Genomic DNA, 19,862 nt, shown 5'->3' on the forward strand with positions numbered 1-19,862 from the left:
TTGTTAGATAATTCGTTTGAAATATATACATAGTCATTCTATTACATAAAAATACACCTAAAAAATAAAATATAATAACGATTGATCGCTTGATAACTAAACATACACCAAAATTTAATCTTTAAAACACAGTTTATAATAAAATTTTGAATAATAATTCGAAAACTAAATACCCAAAATTATATAAAATATTGAATGTTTTAAGAATTGTTTCCTAGTGCATATATAACACAGTATACATTAGAGAAATCAATTTGATAGTATTATAAAAGGTATGCTAATGATTAATTTTATATATATATATATAGGCAACTAAGTATACAACGTTCAACCTGTTGATATTTGTAACTGTCAAATTCAAATTGAATTGTACCGTTGAAGTTGAAATACTGGTTTTATTGTAACACAAATTAACGAAATGGACGAAGTGATATCGTTTGATAAAAGTCTTCAAACACGATTAGAAGAATATAATAAGGTTTTTTGCGATGTGGGACCATTGCCGTTTTCCAAGTTACAAAAAGAATGGGCCTATTATTTGGAGTTTACCCTGGATCCCAATGGATGGCAAGCAATTTGGAAGATACCAAGAGTAAAGTGTGAGGAGCTGAATATTCCGTTTCCTAGTATCGTACTGGTTTACGTCCTCAAGGTAAACTATGAGGAATTAATTGGCTTGGTAAGGATCTTAGCGGTGCAAGAGGATATACATTTAGCAGACAAACATTATGTTCCTCTCTCACAACTTTGGCCTACAAGAAGACAAGACAAAACAATTGCTTTAAATATGAATAGTACAGCCAATACTTTAGATATGTTGAGATTCTTTTATATTCATCTGGTGATGCCTTGGGATGAAGATGATGACACAATAGATTGGCGAGGCACTCATTTAATAACCAGGTATCTCAAAGAAATGTAGTGGTTGAGTTTTGTTTTTACTGATGATTCTTTTAGATTAAGACTCTATTATGATCTTAAAAATGGTAAAATACCCAAAGCAATGGCTGAACATATTTATGCCTTGTTAAATGAAGCAAGAAGATTAAATAGTAAGAGACGTATATTGAAATCATCTTGTGAGGAATTGGATATTGATGATATTGATAACGGTTGGTATTATAATATTTATATATGTAGATATAAAAAATTGTTTTTTACTTAAAGGTTTTTCCAACAAAGAATTAGAAATGTTGGTAGAAATAAATGTGCGTTTGATTGAAATACAAAATGAAATACAACTATTGGAAAATGAAATGTTTAGAAATGTTATTATCAAAAGGGAGCAATCTGTGGAAATTACTGTTGATAGAAGCAAAGATGGCCCTGCTATATGGCTCATATTTAAAGAAGGTAATTTGCTTCAATTAATTATCATCAAATCACTAATGACAATTTATGATAGGTTTGGTGAAGGATTATATGGCATTTCTGAAATTAGTGGAAGGCCTGTACCCAGATAAGCCTGTTACATTCGCTACAGATTTCATGTCTAAACTGGAGATGGCTAATTTAGATGATGTTATACTTTTAAGTGAGGGACAGCACAAAATAAGGGACAGGAGTGCAATATTGGATAATTTCAACATCAAAGGTATTGGTACTAGGGATTCGATTCAAGTAATGTCATTTGTTGATGATGTAACCATGGACTGTGTGGGGAATTATGTAATTCTTGAGAATATCACCTTGAACTGTAAGCGTAGTCAGTGTGGGATCCTGGTCAGGAAGGGATCAGTGACCTTGAAGAATTGCAGAATTATTGGAGATGAAGAATCGTCTACTAGGCAGGGGGTTTTGGTGCTGAAAGGTGCCGAACTGAAAGTTGTTGATTGTGAGATCACAGGTTTTGCCATGAGCATTTTGGGAAATACAGGCTCTACAATTAAAATAGAGAATTCTGTCATAAGTGGTAGCAATTACGGTGTGAAGCTTTTTGATAAGTGTCAGCTGGAGCTGAGGAACACCAGGATTAATAAGTGCAGGCAGTTTGGAGTCCTGCTTGAAACCAATCAACATTACGATTCCGAATTGATAGTGGGCGACTTTGAGATTTTAAAAAGGTAGCTATGATTTGTTTTAATGACTTAAGGTAGTAATGAGTGAATGTTTTTGCGAAAGGGTACCGCATATTATTTGTGAGTCAGTTAATGGTGATGATAACGAACTGGGCGACGTTAAAATCAGGCGCGACACGTTGAAAGCCAAGGACGATCTGTTTGATAATCCCGATCTGGATCCGACCATTCTGGAGAGTTCAGATGAAGAGATGGAGACCAGCTTGAACAATACTGTTCTAGAGGTGGCGCATTTTTGATTGCCCTGTTTCTAATGTTTTGATATTCAGCTTTACTCTTTTTGATCTGTTTTATATATTCTATTAACCTGTATTTATTGAATAAAAACATTACACAAAATAAATGTGTATCTATACCTTCTTTATAAAATATTACGGTTCTTCGACAAAGGCTTAGAAAAAGTTAGAAAACAGTCTTTGCTTTGTTTATTTTTGAGTTTTTAAACGTTTCTTCAGCCTTTGATCGTAGGGTAACATCTCATTCTTTTTTTTAGTCAAGTCAAACATGCTTTCAGTTCAGCTTAAGTTGAATAATTTGTGTATGTCGTCTTTTCAATCTGATAATTTACACAGTTTAATTTCCTTTAAACTAGATTTTGTTCATGAAAACTGACAAAAGGCAACTGGATAATACCACAGCCAAATATAATTTTGAATTGAAAGACGTCAAAAGCGACAAAACAAAAAAAATTAAACCTTTACTTAGATTTGAGTGGTTTATTTTGGATTTATTTAATTATGTTGCATCTTTAAACACATCTACTATAGTTTCGTACAAATTACCACTCACATATAGGGGCAGAAACTTGTCACAAGAGCAAATGTGGCAACCATATCCTTCAGTTTTTTTAAAACCCAATTGGCAACATTGGAAACACTGTAGTTTACTGTATGCTCGGAACTTCAACTATTTTCGATTGGTCAATAGGGGATTTTGTCAATTATTTTGAAAGTAGGCTGGTTTTAATATGAGACGTTGTTTCCCTATTTTTTATTCTTATTTTTAATTTTAATCCTAGTTACATTATTCATATGTTTGATATTAAATATACAGTTGTGGGTTGTTTTTTGCAAGGAAAGGTTTTTGGAACTTGGAACTGATTATGAATATTTAGGATTAAGTTTTAATAATTCAAAATAAATTTGAACACCAATATTTAAAATTGTTTCACATTTATTTAATAAAAAAATATCAAACAATATAAAAAAGAGGATTAAATTTATTTGTCATCATAAAATATATATATTTTTGTCAGTAACAGGTCATAATATTTCAGGAAATAATATCACAGAAACACTGAGGCTTATTTTAAAACTATCGTCAAAATTTGCTGTTGGCTTGCTCGCCATCTTCCCCATCGAACGCCTTATTGACCCGACCATTCTCCAGATCTTTCTTCTTCATTTTCCTCATTCTCACGAAATTGTTTACTTTATTGTCTAGTTTGGGACCACCTGCAAAGTGCTCGGTGATTTGAAAGAGAGTTTTTCCTTCTGTTTCTGGTAGGAGGAAGTAGAGTATTATTAGCCCTAAAAGGCAGACGGCACTGTAAAACCAGAAGGTACCCGGTAACGTGAAGGACGCTATCATGCTGAAGAACACTTTGTTGGAGAGGAACCCGAAGATGTAACTCATGGCACCAGAAAATCCACTGGCAGTGGCTCGGATTTTACTGTAGTATACTTCGCCTGAAATAATGGTTTAATTAGTAACCGTAATGAAGGTTATTGGGAAGGGGTGGTAGTACCTATTAGCATCCAGGGTAAAATACGGATACCGCTATGGCTGAAGAAGGCGGCTCCGACAAGGAAAGTCAGCGGAAGCCAGCTGCGATTCTCCGTGTCCAACTCGTTGTGTTTCGAAGCTATCTGGAGAGCTTTGACGTCGATCAAGTAGGCGTACGTGGCCACCACGAAGAAACACACCGCCGTACCGGTGAGGGAGAAGAAGTTCATTTTCCGTTTCCCAACGAAATGCACCAATATCGAGCTGAGAATACAACCAAGTGCTTCAGCTATACCTGTAAAGACTATGGTTTGATTTTATGTCTTTGGGCTTAACGATGTTACTTACCAAGAATAATGGTGGCGTAGTATTTATCTATTGGTGCTTTTAACGTGGCAAATATATTCACAGCGTAGGTTTGAAGTGTCGTCATGCCGGAGAAGTGGCCCAGAGCGAACACGAACGAGACCAGTCCAAAAGGCCACAAGAATGGTTTCTTCGTGTACATAGATAGGTTCTGTCTCGATTTTTTAAGCTTCTTGTTGAACGTTGACTGTCCTTCCTCGCTGGCTTCCTCGGCGGCTTGGCTAGAAAATCACTGTGTAGCGATATTTAAATCAATGATATCGTATCGTGTGTGTTGGCAAAGGAAAGGTTGGGAGGGGCACTATATTTTGAGTTTTGGTGACACGTTAAAAAGTCATCTAATTCCTCTAAATGAAAGTTTGACATTTTCGACCACAACTTTTTAAAGAGGAACTTCTTTGCGTAATATATGCTTGGTTACGTATATATTTGAGACAACCTTTTGATAGATCCACATTTGAACATATTTGTCCGGAAGGAGCATTGGGTTTTTATTCAAGTTTTAGTTGTAACTATTATACGCAGAACTGGTTAAAATAATAGGTTGGAGAAAAAGTAATTTCGGTTTATCGTGTTTTATGAAGGTTTATGAAGAAACAAAAGGAGCTTCAAAAAACTTACCTCTGGCTAGTCCTCTTCAGCTGCTCGACCAACTCGTTGAATTCCTTCTCTACATCTTCGACCTCAAGCCATCCCCGCAACCAGGCGGTGCTTTTCCGCGCGTCCTCCAGCCGATTCTTCGAGATCAGCCAGTAGGGACTCTCGGGAACGCAGAACAGAAGCAGGCAGGCTAGGACGGGTACGGAGCAGCTGATCAGAGCGACGCTCCTCCAGTGCAGGAAGGTTCCCAGCATGAATTCGATCAGGATACCGGCGATTATCGAGACAGTGGACGTGGAGGCCAAGACTCCCCGGAGGTTCGGCGTGGTGACTTCGGCCAGATAAGTCAGAGTCTGAAGGGAGACAAAGGGATTATGCTAACGAAGTTTCTTAACATACATCATGTTTAATTCAATCTTTTGTAATGTATATGGATTTCGAGTGGCGCACGAGTCTCATGAGTTATATGTTATTCATTTATTCAATTAGCTCCTTTTTTAAATACTACCAATTGTTAATCAAGCTAGAGGATGGGCTATCCATAGTTGATGTATTTGTGAGAATACTGATGAAGCTTTACTTGTACGAGGGTTGATATTTATATTTTGAGCCTAAAGAAGGCAGTAATTTATTGTTAATTTGTTGTTTTTCGAAGTATTTCCAAATATTCAAAATATGATTTTTTTCAGACAGTGAAGAACGTTGACCATGTAATATGGTGCCAAATCAGGGCTGTAAGGGGGATGACCCATCAATTCGATCTTTCGGTTAGCCAAATAAGTGGTTGTTTCAGTCGATGTTCGAGTGCTTGCATTCTCATGATGAAGAACGTTCCTTTGTTGCCGCTTCGTCTGCGTAAAGTACCATAAATAAAATAAAATTTCTTCAATTCAAACTTCTAAGACGTATCGTAGATGCATTGCATCCGGTTACTATAGGAATACTATAAGTTACTAGGAATACTATATACACTAGTATGTATTTCTCAATGTTTATCATTATGAACGTTTTATAATTTTTCATAAGTTCACCAAACTGTCATTAATGTACGTACTATTATTTTCAGAATAACTACAGTTACGAATAACTTGGCGTAAACATTGGTTTTATCGGTCTAGTTTTTCGTAATTTCTGTTACACAACCTTCATTTTGGAGACAAATTTTCAATAGTTCAGTAGCGTTATTCCAGTATATCTGTCAATACCATCAAATCACAGTTTAAACAGGTTTAAAAATTAAAGCAAGTGATGACCCACGCTATATTAACAGAGAGATAGTATTCAATATTTTCAAGATCACGTTTAACAAAATTATTTGTAATAAAAATGTAGAATTTTAAATGGAACATGATTTTAATGATTTACTTATTATTATGTACGACTATTTTTAGCATAACCAGTTCTTTTAGTTCAGAGAATTTTTTAAAAAGCCCCATGATTATTTAAACTGATAATACAATATGTCTAGGCTTTTTTGCAAAAGTTTCGATCTATACCAAGGAATGTTTCTAGAAGTGATGAACCTCATTGGTCTAGACCAACCAGGAACAAAGATTTAATTAAGTTTTTAAGCCATGTTTTGTATTGAAAATCTATGCGTACACAATTAGTTCCGTAAATTAAATTTGTTTGTTGAACTATTTTAAATTTCTTGACATTGCTATTAGCATCTGGATTATTTTAACTTCTGCAAAACATTTGTAACCCCTTAATAGAACTTACGGGTGCTTCCAGTAGTCCTCCGGCAAATCCTGTAAGACACAGGGCGAGAAAGACTTGCCAGGCTTCCGTGGAGAAATGATACAGTAACCAAGACGCCAGGAATGGCGTGGTGACCAGTTGCATAGCTCTTCGACGCCCTATCGGTTGAGTAATCGCCCCCGAGAGAAGACATCCCAAAGGAACACTTAAGTAATTGGCTGATCCTGTCAAAAATTTACATACATCGCACGTGATCATGATGAGTTCGTTATTTGAGACCTACCGATCCAGGAGATGGCTTCAGGTTCCAGCACGATCTTTTCGTGAGGATTGCCGCCGGACAAGCTGGGAATCAGGATGGTGGGGAAGCCGATCGTCATCCCGTAGGCCAGCAGCAGTATATTTTTTACGGTCACGGCTATTATTTGAGGCAGGGATCTTCGCAAGCCCGATATACGTTTGTCAAAGTCACCAGGAGAATTGCTGGAAAACAAATAACATGTATTTGCATGGAAAGAAGTTTTATTGGTTTGTTTTATTTTTTCAATTTAATTTTCTGTAGGCAATATGGTTGAACTTTTGGCAGTCGCAAATCAATCTCCGGAAGACTGAGGCTGTTTTTATTCTAGATTTCAGTGATTACAACAAATTCTGCTCCCATTTATCAATGGCTACCGTCTAACATCTCAAATCTCTTCACTCACATACAGAAACAATAAAGTCTGAGTGCTTAGCAAGTATGTAACACATCAATTGAAAAGTTCCCGGCCTATCATTCTAAAACACATTTTTTTGTCAAAATTATTATTTTTTATTCAACATAATTCTCTTCAAGGGTGATACATTGATTATAGTGACCCTCCAACTTTTCGATACCATTTTTTTAGTACGATTTGTCCTTTGTTTCAAAATAGGCCTCAGTTTCGGCGATCACCTCTTTATTCGACGAAAATTTCTTCCCAACGAGCATTTTTTTGAAATCTGAGAACATGAAATAGTCGCTGGGGGTCAGATATGGAGAATACGGTGGATGAGGAAGCGATTCAAAGCCCAATACATGGATTTTTGCCATCGTTTTCACTGACTTGTGACACAGTCCAACAACGCTATGTAATGACCGCTGTTGATGGTCCTTTCTTTTTTAAGGTAGTCAATGAAAATTATTCCATGCGCATCCCAAAATAGAGCCGCCATAACCTTGCCAACGACTGTTGAGTTTTCCGACGATTAGGAGCGGGTTCATCGTGTGCAGTCCACTCGGATGATTGTCGATTAGACTTCGGAGTGAAATGATGGAGCCATATTTCATCCATTCATCACATATCGACGCAAAAACTCGGGTTTATTATGCTTGATCATCTTCAAATACTGCTCCGAGGTCTCCCATACCCAAATATTCGTGAATGATATGATGTACACGTTCAGTTGATATCTTTAGAATATCTGCTATTTCATTCAATTTCAATTTGCGGTCATTCAAAATCATTTTGTGGATTTTTTAAAATGCTTTCGTCGGTAACAACCTGTTTTGGGCGCCCACTGCGTTTACCGTCTTCGGTGCTCATTTCATCACGTGTAAATTATCTAAAATTCTAAAAACTATCCATTTTTTCCACAATAACAAAAGTTGCTTTACTAAAAATGTTATAATTCACAAACTAATGATCCGATAGCTGCCAAATTTATATATGCATCGTTTGAAGGTTAGAGCCAACTAAAAAAACATATGGATTTAATTCTAGTAGCGTCATCTATGTATCAGGCCGAGAACGTTTCCTGACCTGTTATATTTGATGTCTAAATTGTTTTCGTTTCGAAAGAATTTGTTCTATAAATATTCATAAGCTGTGCTGCCTTGTATAGTAATAATAACTACAGTTGTAGTTTTAATAGCATTAATAGTACGAAACCAACAGCTGCCCTTTCATATTCGTAAAAAAGTTTTATTTCACATTATCATAAATGAAATAAATTTCTTGTCAACGTAATAAATGAATGGCCGTCATTTACTAGGTCTTTGATTTTATTTAACGAGCAAAACTTATATATTCTGTTTATAATACGTCTATCAACAATAACGATGCGTCTTGTCCATCGCCCGAAGAACAAACAAGTTTATCTATTGCAATATACGAGAATGACTGAAGATAAACAGAAATCTATAACGGTCATTTCCAAGCGTATAATGAACAGAACTATACTTTCTCTCGATATTTACGTATTATCAATGAAATTCAACCAAATTCGGATAATGACTCGGCAAAATCCAAGTCGAAGTAAAAACAGACGAAATAAAAAGCCATTATAAAAACAAACATGCTAATGGTCCGTGATGGTGTGGCTCGATGAGGATGGGTGATAGGAAAGGGGAATTCCGAACAACATTCCAAGATTTCGAAGGTTGTGGCACACCAGTGTTGTAAATTATCATATGACGCTAATTAACACATACTTTTTGAGCAATATTCGTCGGATGTTCGCAGAAGAACGACTTTAAATAATCGCTGAAGCGTTTATAAACAATTAGCAACTAGTGAAAAGTTTTTAGTTATAATAATTTCGCCGTAACTAAAAAGTAATAGTTACCGAACTACTGGGTTGGAGGAGTTGCAATGTTTTGTCAAAAATAATTTATTCATATATAATAATTCCATATCTGTAGAACTCTTAAGATATCTGGAGCCATTTCTAAGGCATCTTTACGCCATTCAGATAATTATAATCCTATATCTTGAATGTACTTTAGAGTCATAACTTCATTAAATAAATATTGGCGAAATTATATTTTCACTAACCTTTAGTAATTAAAATGAGAACAAAATGAGCTTTTTTACAATACTATATATTATTTACTTTATTTTGATTGAATGAATAATTAATCATAAAAAATTAAAACTGAACACCTGGATTATTATATATCATTAGCTACGGTCTATAACTCAATATAGTACGAATTTGTTGCACCTTGGTTGTACATAGAAAAACAGTTGGTCCCTCTTTAATTTCTTTAACCCTGAAAATACTGATTCAGTAAAGAAGATGCTGAAGTGTTAACCTCACGACTGATTGATTGTTGGACCATTATAAGTGATTTTTGTAGATATACACTAGGAAAAGCTGAATATGATGGTGGTAATGGTAAAAAACAAGTATGGAAGGTTTTATGAATTCGAAAGACATCTCTAGACAACTAAACATTGTTAGATCATGAAAGGAAATGTTTTATTATGACAGCAATTATTTTGAAATAAAAATTTCTATAACTTGTATCAATCTTTCTATTCAGGACAATTGCAGCTTTACCCTCGTATAATAGGAAGCAATAGTGACTGTAACAAACAGATTAATGCCTTAAATGACGCTAAAAGGCACATTCGTATTAAATCCGTTTCGCCGTATGTAACAATAGGCCATTTCGTGATTATACTGTAACTATAAATAAAAGACCAGACGTTGTATAGTGTACAAAAAATCTAAACTTAAATTGCAATACGTTAGAAAATATAATACTTTTACAACATAATCATAGTAGACTTGTCGAAATAAAAAAAAACTACCTATCGTTTCAAGAATTAGGTAAAACATAAAAACCATCTTATTTACATTATTTTTATTATGTGTATTATAGCGAGTTTTGAACGGGATGAAACAACTGGAACAATGCAGTATAACAACGCACTTCCTGATAACATGACATTGACATCTTAATTTTAAACCCGTCTTACATTTTTATTGGGGCCATCAAAACCAGACAGTCACTGGATTATTACCGCTAAAGGTTAACGACTATTAAATCCAGAACAGTAATTTGAACATGTCAATATTTACCCTTTGTATGTTAGTTTATACTGACGAAGAACCTGCTATGTTGACATCTGATGATGTTGTGCAAACATCCATTGTTTTTTTTAATGCACGAAAACAATTGTGATTTGCAAGCCGTAACTAGATGGAATGTCGAGCTGGCTGTGAAAGCGAAAGTGGATACCATTAATGGTAATCTAGAACGTGCTGCAATTGTTTTACTATATATTATGAATGGTTATGTTATCATGTTTGAGGTTCTTTGTCCACAACTTTGTCACGTCTATATAGAAACATTATAATGTATTATACTTAAACTATATATGATGCTAAGCACAAAAAGAAAAAATAAGAAGGGTCTCTTTCATTAAAGCCCGTTGTTTATATTCGAATATAATTAATTATTTGCCTACTATTTTTTACTTAAGAATCAAGAAATAAGCGACCTTGGCTATTGTGTTACTGGTGGCCTTTAAACATTGAAAAATTAAAGCCATCATTCGAGCTGGGAATGCTATTTTAATAAAGTTAACTTGTTATGAAATAAACTAATAGTTTAGGTATATTGTTTATCTACATGCAAGTTAGGATCAATATTAAATTTATAATAAATATTATATTAATGAAGTTACCTTTTCACAACCATATTTATATATCAAAAATTAATCAAAACAAAAACAACACTCGTACACTCGATAAAAGAACTATTGTGTTAAAATATATGAATGCAGCTTGAAATTCACGGACACATGTTTGTTTATATTCGATCAGAACCGGACGAAACGACCGCTGGTGATTGGAACCGATCCACCGACCGATCCTGCAGCGCCAAAGATTGCACTGAAGGTTTTTTCTACTTTCGAATTTGCTAGGCTGTTTAAGAACCATACCCTTCCACCAATATCAAGTCGGCATCGGTCTTTATACGAGACAAACATAAATATGTTGACAATTGAAACATTCTCTGTTTTATTTAAATGACTTTATCAATTTGGTACATATTCTTTTACATATTGATATTGATAACGTTTTTATATTTAACATATAATATAATTCTTTGGAATAAATATATATTATTACAACATTTTTTTTATAATTTTGTTTACTAGGCTAGAATGCCCTTTAAATATAATAAAACAACCTTACATATCTCCCTATGGGTGTATTTAAGTTTTTAGATAATATATCCATTCCATCTAAGTGTTATAATGTTAAAATTGGCTTACTATTTTTGTTATATATATATGTTATATATATATATGTTATATATATATATATATATATATATATATATATATATATATATATATGTATTTATGTTTTGTGTTTACAATAAGGGTTACAGCCTTGGCGGCGTACAGGTAAAGGCGACAGGACGGTCCTCCCACTGTTGCGATAGTTACGGGTTCGAATCCTGCTGGGCAGGGTCCGTAAATATATGTTTGTGATTGTTTAATATCCCATATTTAGCCCACATTAGACTGTATGTCCAGTCCAGATGAACTGGTATTTGTTAGCAGACTTCAAAAAAGAAGGAGGTTCTATGTCCGGCTGTATATATATTTTTTTAATGTATGTTCGCCGATTTCTCCGTCAATTATGGACCGATTTTCAAAATTCTTCTTATTCGAAAGAGTGCAATTCCGAGGTGGTCCCACTGGAACCAAACCAGGATCTGTTGGGGGACAGGGGGGGAAATCGAGGGAAATGCTCAAATTGCAAAGGCTGTTACAATGTTTTCACATATTTTTCATCTGTAATAATCAGATAATTGTGTATAATGTTATTGCTGAGCTGATGTGACGGAAAATAGGAAGTCTTTCAGTGCAAAATCCATTCGGTTTGCTTATAACGTCGTAGATATATCGTGCACAGCTGCTTCTATGGTGAAATATTTAAAGCGTTTAGCTCCCAAACAGAGGCAGCGGATTCTTGGCGGGGACAATAACTTTTTGTTGTTGTTTAGTGAAAACATTTGTCAAATAACTTAGGCTTGAACAGCTACTTAATTTCAATAATTGTTTCTTTATTCCTATTTTTCCTCATAAGGGCTGCACTTTTACTCGGCCTAATTTATTGAGTAAATATCTAACACTGAAGATAGAAAAATAAAATATTTTTAGAAAAAAATTGAACCGCAAAAACTTCAAGAAATAACTAAGGAACTCACTAAATATTAAAACATAATCAAATTTAGATTTTTTAACAAAAACATGTTTTTAAAATAAAATATGTACATAATAATCGTTGTAATAACTAAATAAAAATAAATGAAACCCTTATTTAACTTATCTACTACACTTATTTTATATTCTAATATATACACACAAGTCGTTGCCTTATAAGTGTATATAGTAATTACTATTTTCAGTTGCTAGTTTTTTGACTATCGACTGTTTCGATTGTTTTCAGCCGATAGTTCCCTACGCTAATTTTAATATACTTGCACATTTATGTTTGAACATCCTTTAAGAGGTGGGGAAAGTACGTTCTAATGTTGTTGACTTTTTTAATCTGGTCTGTAAGCGTCCTGTAAACGGTGGTAAATCCCATCCGTTTCTAATACAATTAAATCGACCGTCGATTATCTCTTTCTGTTCATCGTTCGACGAGAAGGATAGCAGCACGAAATTTGGATATTGTTATAAAAATGCTGCATTTCACTTTTCGGCTTGCTATAGTCAAACATCATCGACGTCGGTGGTTTCGTGCTCTCGCTGGCTCCGTGGCGATGCCCGATCGTGTTTTTTCTTATTGAGTGAACGTCGCTGGACTCGGGGTTTCGTCATGGCGACCGGGAAAGAGGTGTCGCGCTTCAGACAATGTTTCCCCCAGGTGCTGGCGGTGATGGTGAAGAACATCCTGATGATGGTGTTCGGGATGAGTCTGGGAATGCCCACCATCCTGATAGCGCGTCTGTCGGACCGAAACGACGCGTCGGAAACGATCTCGGTCGAGGACGGCGGAATATCATGGCTGGGTAAGGTTTGTTTTTGTTTTACGGTTGATTGGGTCCGCTTTAAGATCGAAGGAGTCGACGAATTGCGGGTTCCTCGTACATTACGTGAAAGTGACGGTTCATAAGTAAATATGAAATCTTGGAAATACCCATACTGGCGAAATTTGACATTTTAAACGCCGGATGTTAACGCTGAAAAGACCCAATTTAATTGCTTGTTGTTGTAACAAAATCTTTCCGTTTTTTTCTATTAAAAATACATTATTTACAATGGATAGTTGAACTAAATATTTATTCAAAGTACTGATCTTTTGATTCTTCATTTTGCTTATCTCTCTGCAATTATACATGCTAATCCAAAAGAACGGCTTCTCCTGTAATCCTTCACAAACTGCGGCTCGGTTCACGCTCAACTTTCCTGCCTATTGTATTTGAGTTTTTGTTGGGTTTTCATCCAGTAATTCCAGCAGTTCGGCATCTTCAAACGTTTGTTCTTTGTTTTGAACGTTGGAATCCCCACATTTCACAATGGCTTTTTCTTTTGATGAAACAAGAAAAGCAATGCAAATTTACGTCTTTTCAAAACTCAACATTATAAAGAAATTTGTTATTTGAACGGAACGTAACTTGTAGGTTGTAGTTTTAAGTTTGATGGCAATAGAATAAAGTGGCTGGTGAAACCTGTTACAAAAAAAACGGAAAATGATGTTTTTTTAGGATATTAAAATTTCTAAATAGTTTTCATCCATTCTTACTCACTCATCTAATCCGAAGCAACAAAGTTACCTTTAGACTGTGCATAATATTTATAATTTTGTTTATTTAGATAACCTTCTATATGAAAATGAGTTCTGTCATCGAGCATTAAATATTCTTCAGCGCGTTTGTTACCATAAAACAAATGCTTAACAGATTTTATGTAAGTTGTTTTACAATTTCCACAATTTTATTGTAATTGTAAGACGTCAATGGATGGTTTTATTTAGGATATATCAACTTGATAACAATGCTTGAGGATTAAAACAATGCCTAGCTAAAACATGGCACTACATCTGATAAGTATGAGGCTTGGTCCATCACATGATGGTTTGTATTTTTAATGTCCAAAATATCACCCATTTATATGTTATAATTGTTTTACCAAAGAGAAATAAGAAACCTTAACCATCTATCTTTTCTACGTTTGAGTCACCGTAAGTCTTCTATAACATATTCAGTATATAAAAAAGATCTGATCAATCAGTATTTAAAAATCAATTTTGTGAAACTAATTGAATAACCCAGTAATGTGTAAATAACCCCACTTTCATCTACTTCATTATCTGCTGACATAACAGTCATGTGCTGTAAAATATATGTAAATATTAGTGAACAATAAACAAAATAAAATAGAAAGTTTTTTTAATGTTTTGTGTTATCTTTGTTATATTTACTTCTAGAAAAGACATTGCCACTGATCTATGATTATTTTTTTAAGGGTCTCTGAATTTTTTGAGTGTGCCTGTTGGCTGTCTCTTATCTGGATTACTGACCCAGCCCATCGGCAGGAAACGTTCGATGCAGTTGATAAGTATGCTATTCTTCGTCGCTTTCTTCCTTTTTTATATGGCGTCGGAAGCTTGGCATGTATTCCTGGCCTTGGCGATGTGTGGAATCACTGGAGGACTATTGGAGGCACCTGTAAGTGGAATAATACTTGGTACCTCGTACAATCACCAATTTTAATATTTCCAGTAAGTTTTTAAAAATTATTTTCATGGCAATAAAGTTAGAAATGCGTAATACCATATCTTTTAAACAAAACCTTGTAAAAATTATCTAACCATTGTATTTGCTCTTGAATTGAATGTCGACAATTTCCGCAATGTACGTCTACCTAAATGAGCCTAGATGAACAATGAACAATTTGTGAAAAACCAGAACTTTAGGCCTGTGAATTAATTTTCAAGGTTTTTTGTGTATTTATTTTAGTTCGATATTGAATTAAGGAATATCTACAAATTTCTAAATTATTCAAAAGTTAATAGTAATGTATTTACATAAAAATAAAAATGTTGTCTAGTCATGCGACATTAACATTCTGTTACCTTTTAACAAACTTTGATTCGAACACTTAATTTTCCATTTTTAAATATGAATAAGCTAAAATAAATTATAGTGAGAAGAAAAAACTAAACATCTGCACAGAGTTCCGTCATATAAACAAACATTCAATAATTTACCAGGCACACAGAATAAATACATATCCTTGAAAAGGCCCGCGAAGAGTAAACATCCGTTGAAGTGTGGTTTTAGACAAAGTTTTACATGAGGAGCTTACACAAGTTTGAAAAAATGTTTTTCATAATAAATAGTGAGGTACACTGAGGTTCAAATTTCGATCGTCATTCAACAAATTGAGAGGTTCGCAACAATATATGAAGAGATACTCTACTGTCATGTTTAATACCGAAGTATTGTAACTGTTGTACAACACTGGAAGTGTTAAACGGCTTGATGAAGGATCCCTTCCGATAGGACTCCACCTCGCAACTTCCCCTCACTTTCTTGTTCAGATCATGGCAGATTTGCTGGTACTCCTCGTCCACGTCCTCTACGTCCACCCAGCCTCTCAACCAAGCCAAAATCCTCCTGGCGTGTGCCTAACCTTGTCAAAGGATTTGGTTAGGTCCAAGAAGACCGCAACAAGTCTTTCACGTTGGTTAAAAGCACAGTGGATTTTTGAGGCCAGCCGATGTGCCTGATGACCGGCCGAGTGTTTGGCGCGGAACCCAAATTGCTCAAGTGGAATGATATTGTTTGTCTTTGTAAAATCATTAAGAGCATAAAGAATTAGTTTTTTTTATTCAACATAATTAACTTCAAGGGTGATACACTGATTGTAGCGACCCTCGAACTTTTCGATACCATTTTTGTAGTACGATTTGTCCTTTGCTTCAAAATAGGCCTTCTCCTTTTTATCCATTTTTTTTTCACAATAACAAAAGTTACTTCACTCGAAATAAATTTATACACGCATCTTTTGGGGGTTAGGGCCAACTAAAAAAGAGGCCGGGGACTTTTCAATTGACCTCTTAATATACTAATTTTGTTCTTTCTGTTTAGACTCTCATCTACGTCGTCGAAATAACCTGCGCTAGTTTGAGGGGCTCCCTGGTATCCACCTCCACCTTAGCTATTCTGGTAGGTGTCATAACCTCCTTCACCCTAGGTGCTTTGTTGCTCTGGAGGAGTATGGCCCTGGTCAACGGATGCGTGTCCTTGTTCGGACTCATAACACTCACGTTCATCCCGGAATCGCCATATTGGCTGACAGAGATGGGGAGGACCGAAGACGCCAGGAGGAGTTTGGCTTGGTTGAGAGGCTGGGTGGACTTGGAGGACGTGGACGAGGAGTACCAGCAAATCTGCGACGACCTGAACAAGAAAGTGAGGAGAAGTTGCGAGGTGGAGTCCTATCGGAAGGGATCCTTCATCAAGCCGTTCCTGTTGGTCAGTTTCGCGTTCTTCCTGGCGCACTTCGGCATCACTCCCATCAACATATACGCGGTGAAGATCTTCCAGCAGCTACGGGTGCCCGTCGATTCGTTCTTGGCGACGATCTTGATTGGTTGCGTCGAACTGACCGCTTCGGTGCTACTGTCGCTGGTCGTACCACGATTTGGGAAGAGGAAATTAACGTTCCTATCGCTGGCAGGCGTGTGTATCAATCATATTCTCACAGCGATCACGGCGTACGTCCTTGGATCGAACGCCGATGACGCCGCGCGCTACCTGAAGTGGGTTCCGCTGTTTACCATCCTCTCGGCCACTTTTTTCGGTTATCTAATGGTCTACACGCTGCCGTGGATCATAATGGGCGAGATCTTCCCCAATCAGATACGCGACAGCGCTGCCGGGTTCTCCGCCGGGACCGGTTACGTCATCGGGTTCCTCGCCAACAAGATCTTCCTCGGCCTGGTCGACATGGCGACGTTGTCCGGTGTGCTGCTGATGTACAGCGCGATCGAGCTGGTCGGTATCGCGGTAATGTATGTCTGGTTGCCGGAGACCGAGGGGAAGTCCCTGGACGACATCATGATGTACTTCGTCAGCAGGAAAAAGCGGGAGGGTCGCGTCTCGCCAGGCAAAACCGACGGGATCGAGAATAAGAGTTACGAAACCGAGGAGAATAGCAACACGAATGTGTAAAATAGCTTTAATGTTTTATATTTGGTTGATAATAATAAAAATAAATTTTATTTTTATAGAAACTTTTTAAGTGCTTTATTCCCTAAAAAAATATAGTGACCCAAAAGAATTCCAATTAAATAACGTTAAGATTTTGTTACATTAATGAATTAATAGTTACATATCTAATCATTTTATAATTTTGTTTGACGTTGAATGAGACATAATGGCGAAGGCGAATCCAATTATTTTATTGAAACTGTTTAATTAATCAATTCATCCTTACAAAGAGGTATATTACGGGAATATTCTGATCATTATGATATATTGAGATACTTTTAATTTAATTGTTACGGGTGATTTCGAAATTCTATTAAAATTTATAAAATAAATATACTGTCAATCAAATGAGATGTTGATATAAACAAAAATATATGACATTAGTCAGCACGTAAAAAAGAACGTGATATATTTATAATAGATAAAATATGCTTTTTGTTTCAGAAAAAACTAAAATCTAACATAACTTGATAAAAAGCAATAATCTGACTAAAAAATTAAAAATTTGCCACCGACATCGCAAAGTATCTCAAAATCCTTACTAAATCACCTTTAGTTTCCAATTTTGAATTAGTTACGATAATCAGTGAACTATACCACTGAAAATTATAAAAAAACTATCATAAGTAAAATAATTTTGAAAACTGATGTAAGAGCATCGACTATAAATGGCAATAATGGAGAATAAATATGCAATATTAAATGAACTTATACATGTTTGTATATTAAAACAGAGCATATGAAACAATTTTAAATTTTTTCTTTCATTTTCACATGTATATTAGAACAATAACATATATGTACTATAAAGTAAATAATTAAAATTATTTATAAAAGGATCAAAGAATAAAATACTACATAGTTACACATTTTACTATATTAATCGTAAAAATTAAAATTTATAAAGGTTTAAAATATTTGCCAAATTACTGTCTATCTGTTCTATCTAGGCAAATTATCTAGTTAGTTTCATTTTATCTGCCTATTTTAATTACTTCACTCATATACTCATATTATTCCCATATTTTAGCCCATAAATATATTTTGCTGGTTAATTGTCAATATTCTTCACAACATGCACTTTAATTCTTGATGCCCAATTGAATGTATTTATCACCTATATTATTTGGCTAGTGCTTTGTTACGAAATACTTTTACTAAATACTGAATATCAATAACATTTACAGAAAAATCTAAATTACATTTACAATTACCTCCAGTACAATATACTATATCTCCATAACCGTATCAATTACTATCAGTTCTTAGCAAAAACAAATACTCAGCTCTTCTGTGACTCCTTTGATATCTCCAATTTTGTTAATCTATATTAGGATGAAATTTTCGCGTGTTGTCTTCTTTCATAACTCAATATATCTTCTGATAAAGTCAACGCATTAATTAGTTTTCCCTGCAAAAATTTAACTTTAGATGATCATTATTTGTCGTTTTTTTATCCAAACTTACCATATCTGTTAGATCGTCCCAATCGTGCGGCAATAACCAAAAGTATTACAAAATCTTAAATAACCCTGCTTGGAATTAAATAAAATCCTTTAATATCGTTTTAACTTACTCGCTTTCTGTTTCGAATACAAAACGTAGCAAAACAAAATTTGTTCTGGTATTTAAAATTGCTCTGTCGACATTTTGCGATAAAGCGCTGTCAGATTTTAGGTTAGAACGTAAAATTACACGTCCGTTGTCTATTATATTATAGATAAAAGTATAGTCCATAGAAAAAGTATAGTCATAGAGTAATGACGATGAAGTTTCTCTATGAGTATAGTATATGATAGGATGTGGCAGCGCGCGAATCCCCAATCTGACAGTTATTCTGGTTGCCTGATTTGGATTTATTTCCTTTTAATAGATTTTACCAATTGAAATTTGTTTTCAGCGCCTATTAGGCAAACATTTTAAGCGTATACATGTTTTCTCCATATGAGCTTTAGCACTGCATTTTCTTTAAAAAGGGAGGCAACATTTTCGCTAAGCCAGTTACCATCATAAAGATGTTAAAAATATTTAAAAAAACTACGGTTTCAATTTATTTTAGATCTAGTTTTAATATTCTAACATACCTTGTTTCATTTTACATAGATTGTGTATTAGGAAATATAATTAACTTGAATGATTTATGATCTTATTTCGATCACTATAGTAATAAAAATCAACATTTATAGCGAATATAATAATTTGCATGATAGTTACGTGCCATTACGGGTAATAAATGCGAAAAAATACCGCGTATTAAAAACATTTTTTATTTATTCGTTAATAAAAACCTAAAGTTTATTTTTAAACTGTTTGTTTATAACTGCCGGTTGTTAACGAAAAAACGGTTTGTTTGTGTTGTTTGGTTTTGAATTTTCAGAAATATATTTATATTCATCCTT

The 19,862-nt window shown here is 34.8% G+C and overlaps 3 protein-coding genes and 1 long non-coding RNA gene across 5 annotated transcripts; 2 read left to right on the forward strand and 2 right to left on the reverse strand.

Annotated features, from left to right (window-relative positions):
• Positions 1 to 327: 327 nt before the first annotated feature.
• Positions 328 to 2,421, forward strand: nesd (SHC binding and spindle associated nessun dorma). The gene is made up of 5 exons (XM_076414057.1): positions 328 to 903; positions 958 to 1,112; positions 1,168 to 1,353; positions 1,406 to 2,063; positions 2,122 to 2,421. Exons 1-5 carry the CDS (start codon positions 419 to 421, stop codon positions 2,315 to 2,317), a joined length of 1,680 nt encoding a protein of 559 aa, XP_076270172.1. The 5' UTR covers positions 328 to 418; the 3' UTR covers positions 2,318 to 2,421.
• Positions 2,422 to 3,233: 812 nt separating this feature from the next.
• LOC143202486 (facilitated trehalose transporter Tret1) lies at positions 3,234 to 11,116 on the reverse strand. Its single transcript, XM_076414058.1, has 7 exons — positions 10,907 to 11,116; positions 6,754 to 6,953; positions 6,492 to 6,694; positions 4,791 to 5,122; positions 4,152 to 4,390; positions 3,826 to 4,098; positions 3,234 to 3,766 (listed from the first exon to the last, which is right to left on the reverse strand). Exons 1-7 carry the CDS (start codon positions 10,918 to 10,920, stop codon positions 3,399 to 3,401), a joined length of 1,629 nt encoding a protein of 542 aa, XP_076270173.1. The 5' UTR covers positions 10,921 to 11,116; the 3' UTR covers positions 3,234 to 3,398.
• Positions 11,117 to 12,809: 1,693 nt separating this feature from the next.
• On the forward strand, positions 12,810 to 17,486 carry LOC143202488 (facilitated trehalose transporter Tret1). Of its 2 annotated transcripts, none has more exons than XM_076414064.1 (3): positions 12,810 to 13,254; positions 14,711 to 14,913; positions 16,339 to 17,486. In XM_076414064.1, exons 1-3 carry the CDS (start codon positions 13,062 to 13,064, stop codon positions 17,422 to 17,424), a joined length of 1,482 nt encoding a protein of 493 aa, XP_076270179.1. In that variant the 5' UTR covers positions 12,810 to 13,061; the 3' UTR covers positions 17,425 to 17,486. The 2 variants fall into 2 exon arrangements, with proteins under 2 accessions (XP_076270179.1, XP_076270178.1); XM_076414063.1 differs by having other exon boundaries at positions 12,957 to 13,254; positions 14,711 to 14,966.
• Positions 17,487 to 18,735: 1,249 nt separating this feature from the next.
• LOC143202492 (uncharacterized) lies at positions 18,736 to 19,175 on the reverse strand. The gene is made up of 3 exons (XR_013007172.1): positions 19,040 to 19,175; positions 18,931 to 18,995; positions 18,736 to 18,874 (listed from the first exon to the last, which is right to left on the reverse strand). It is a non-coding gene; the product is annotated as an uncharacterized LOC143202492 (long non-coding RNA).
• Positions 19,176 to 19,862: the final 687 nt, after the last annotated feature.

This window comes from Rhynchophorus ferrugineus, unplaced genomic scaffold, assembly GCF_030347505.1.
Source record: "Rhynchophorus ferrugineus isolate W39M unplaced genomic scaffold, kcgeb_rfMv2 rfM9, whole genome shotgun sequence".
Taxonomy (NCBI): Eukaryota; Metazoa; Arthropoda; class Insecta; order Coleoptera; family Curculionidae; genus Rhynchophorus; species Rhynchophorus ferrugineus.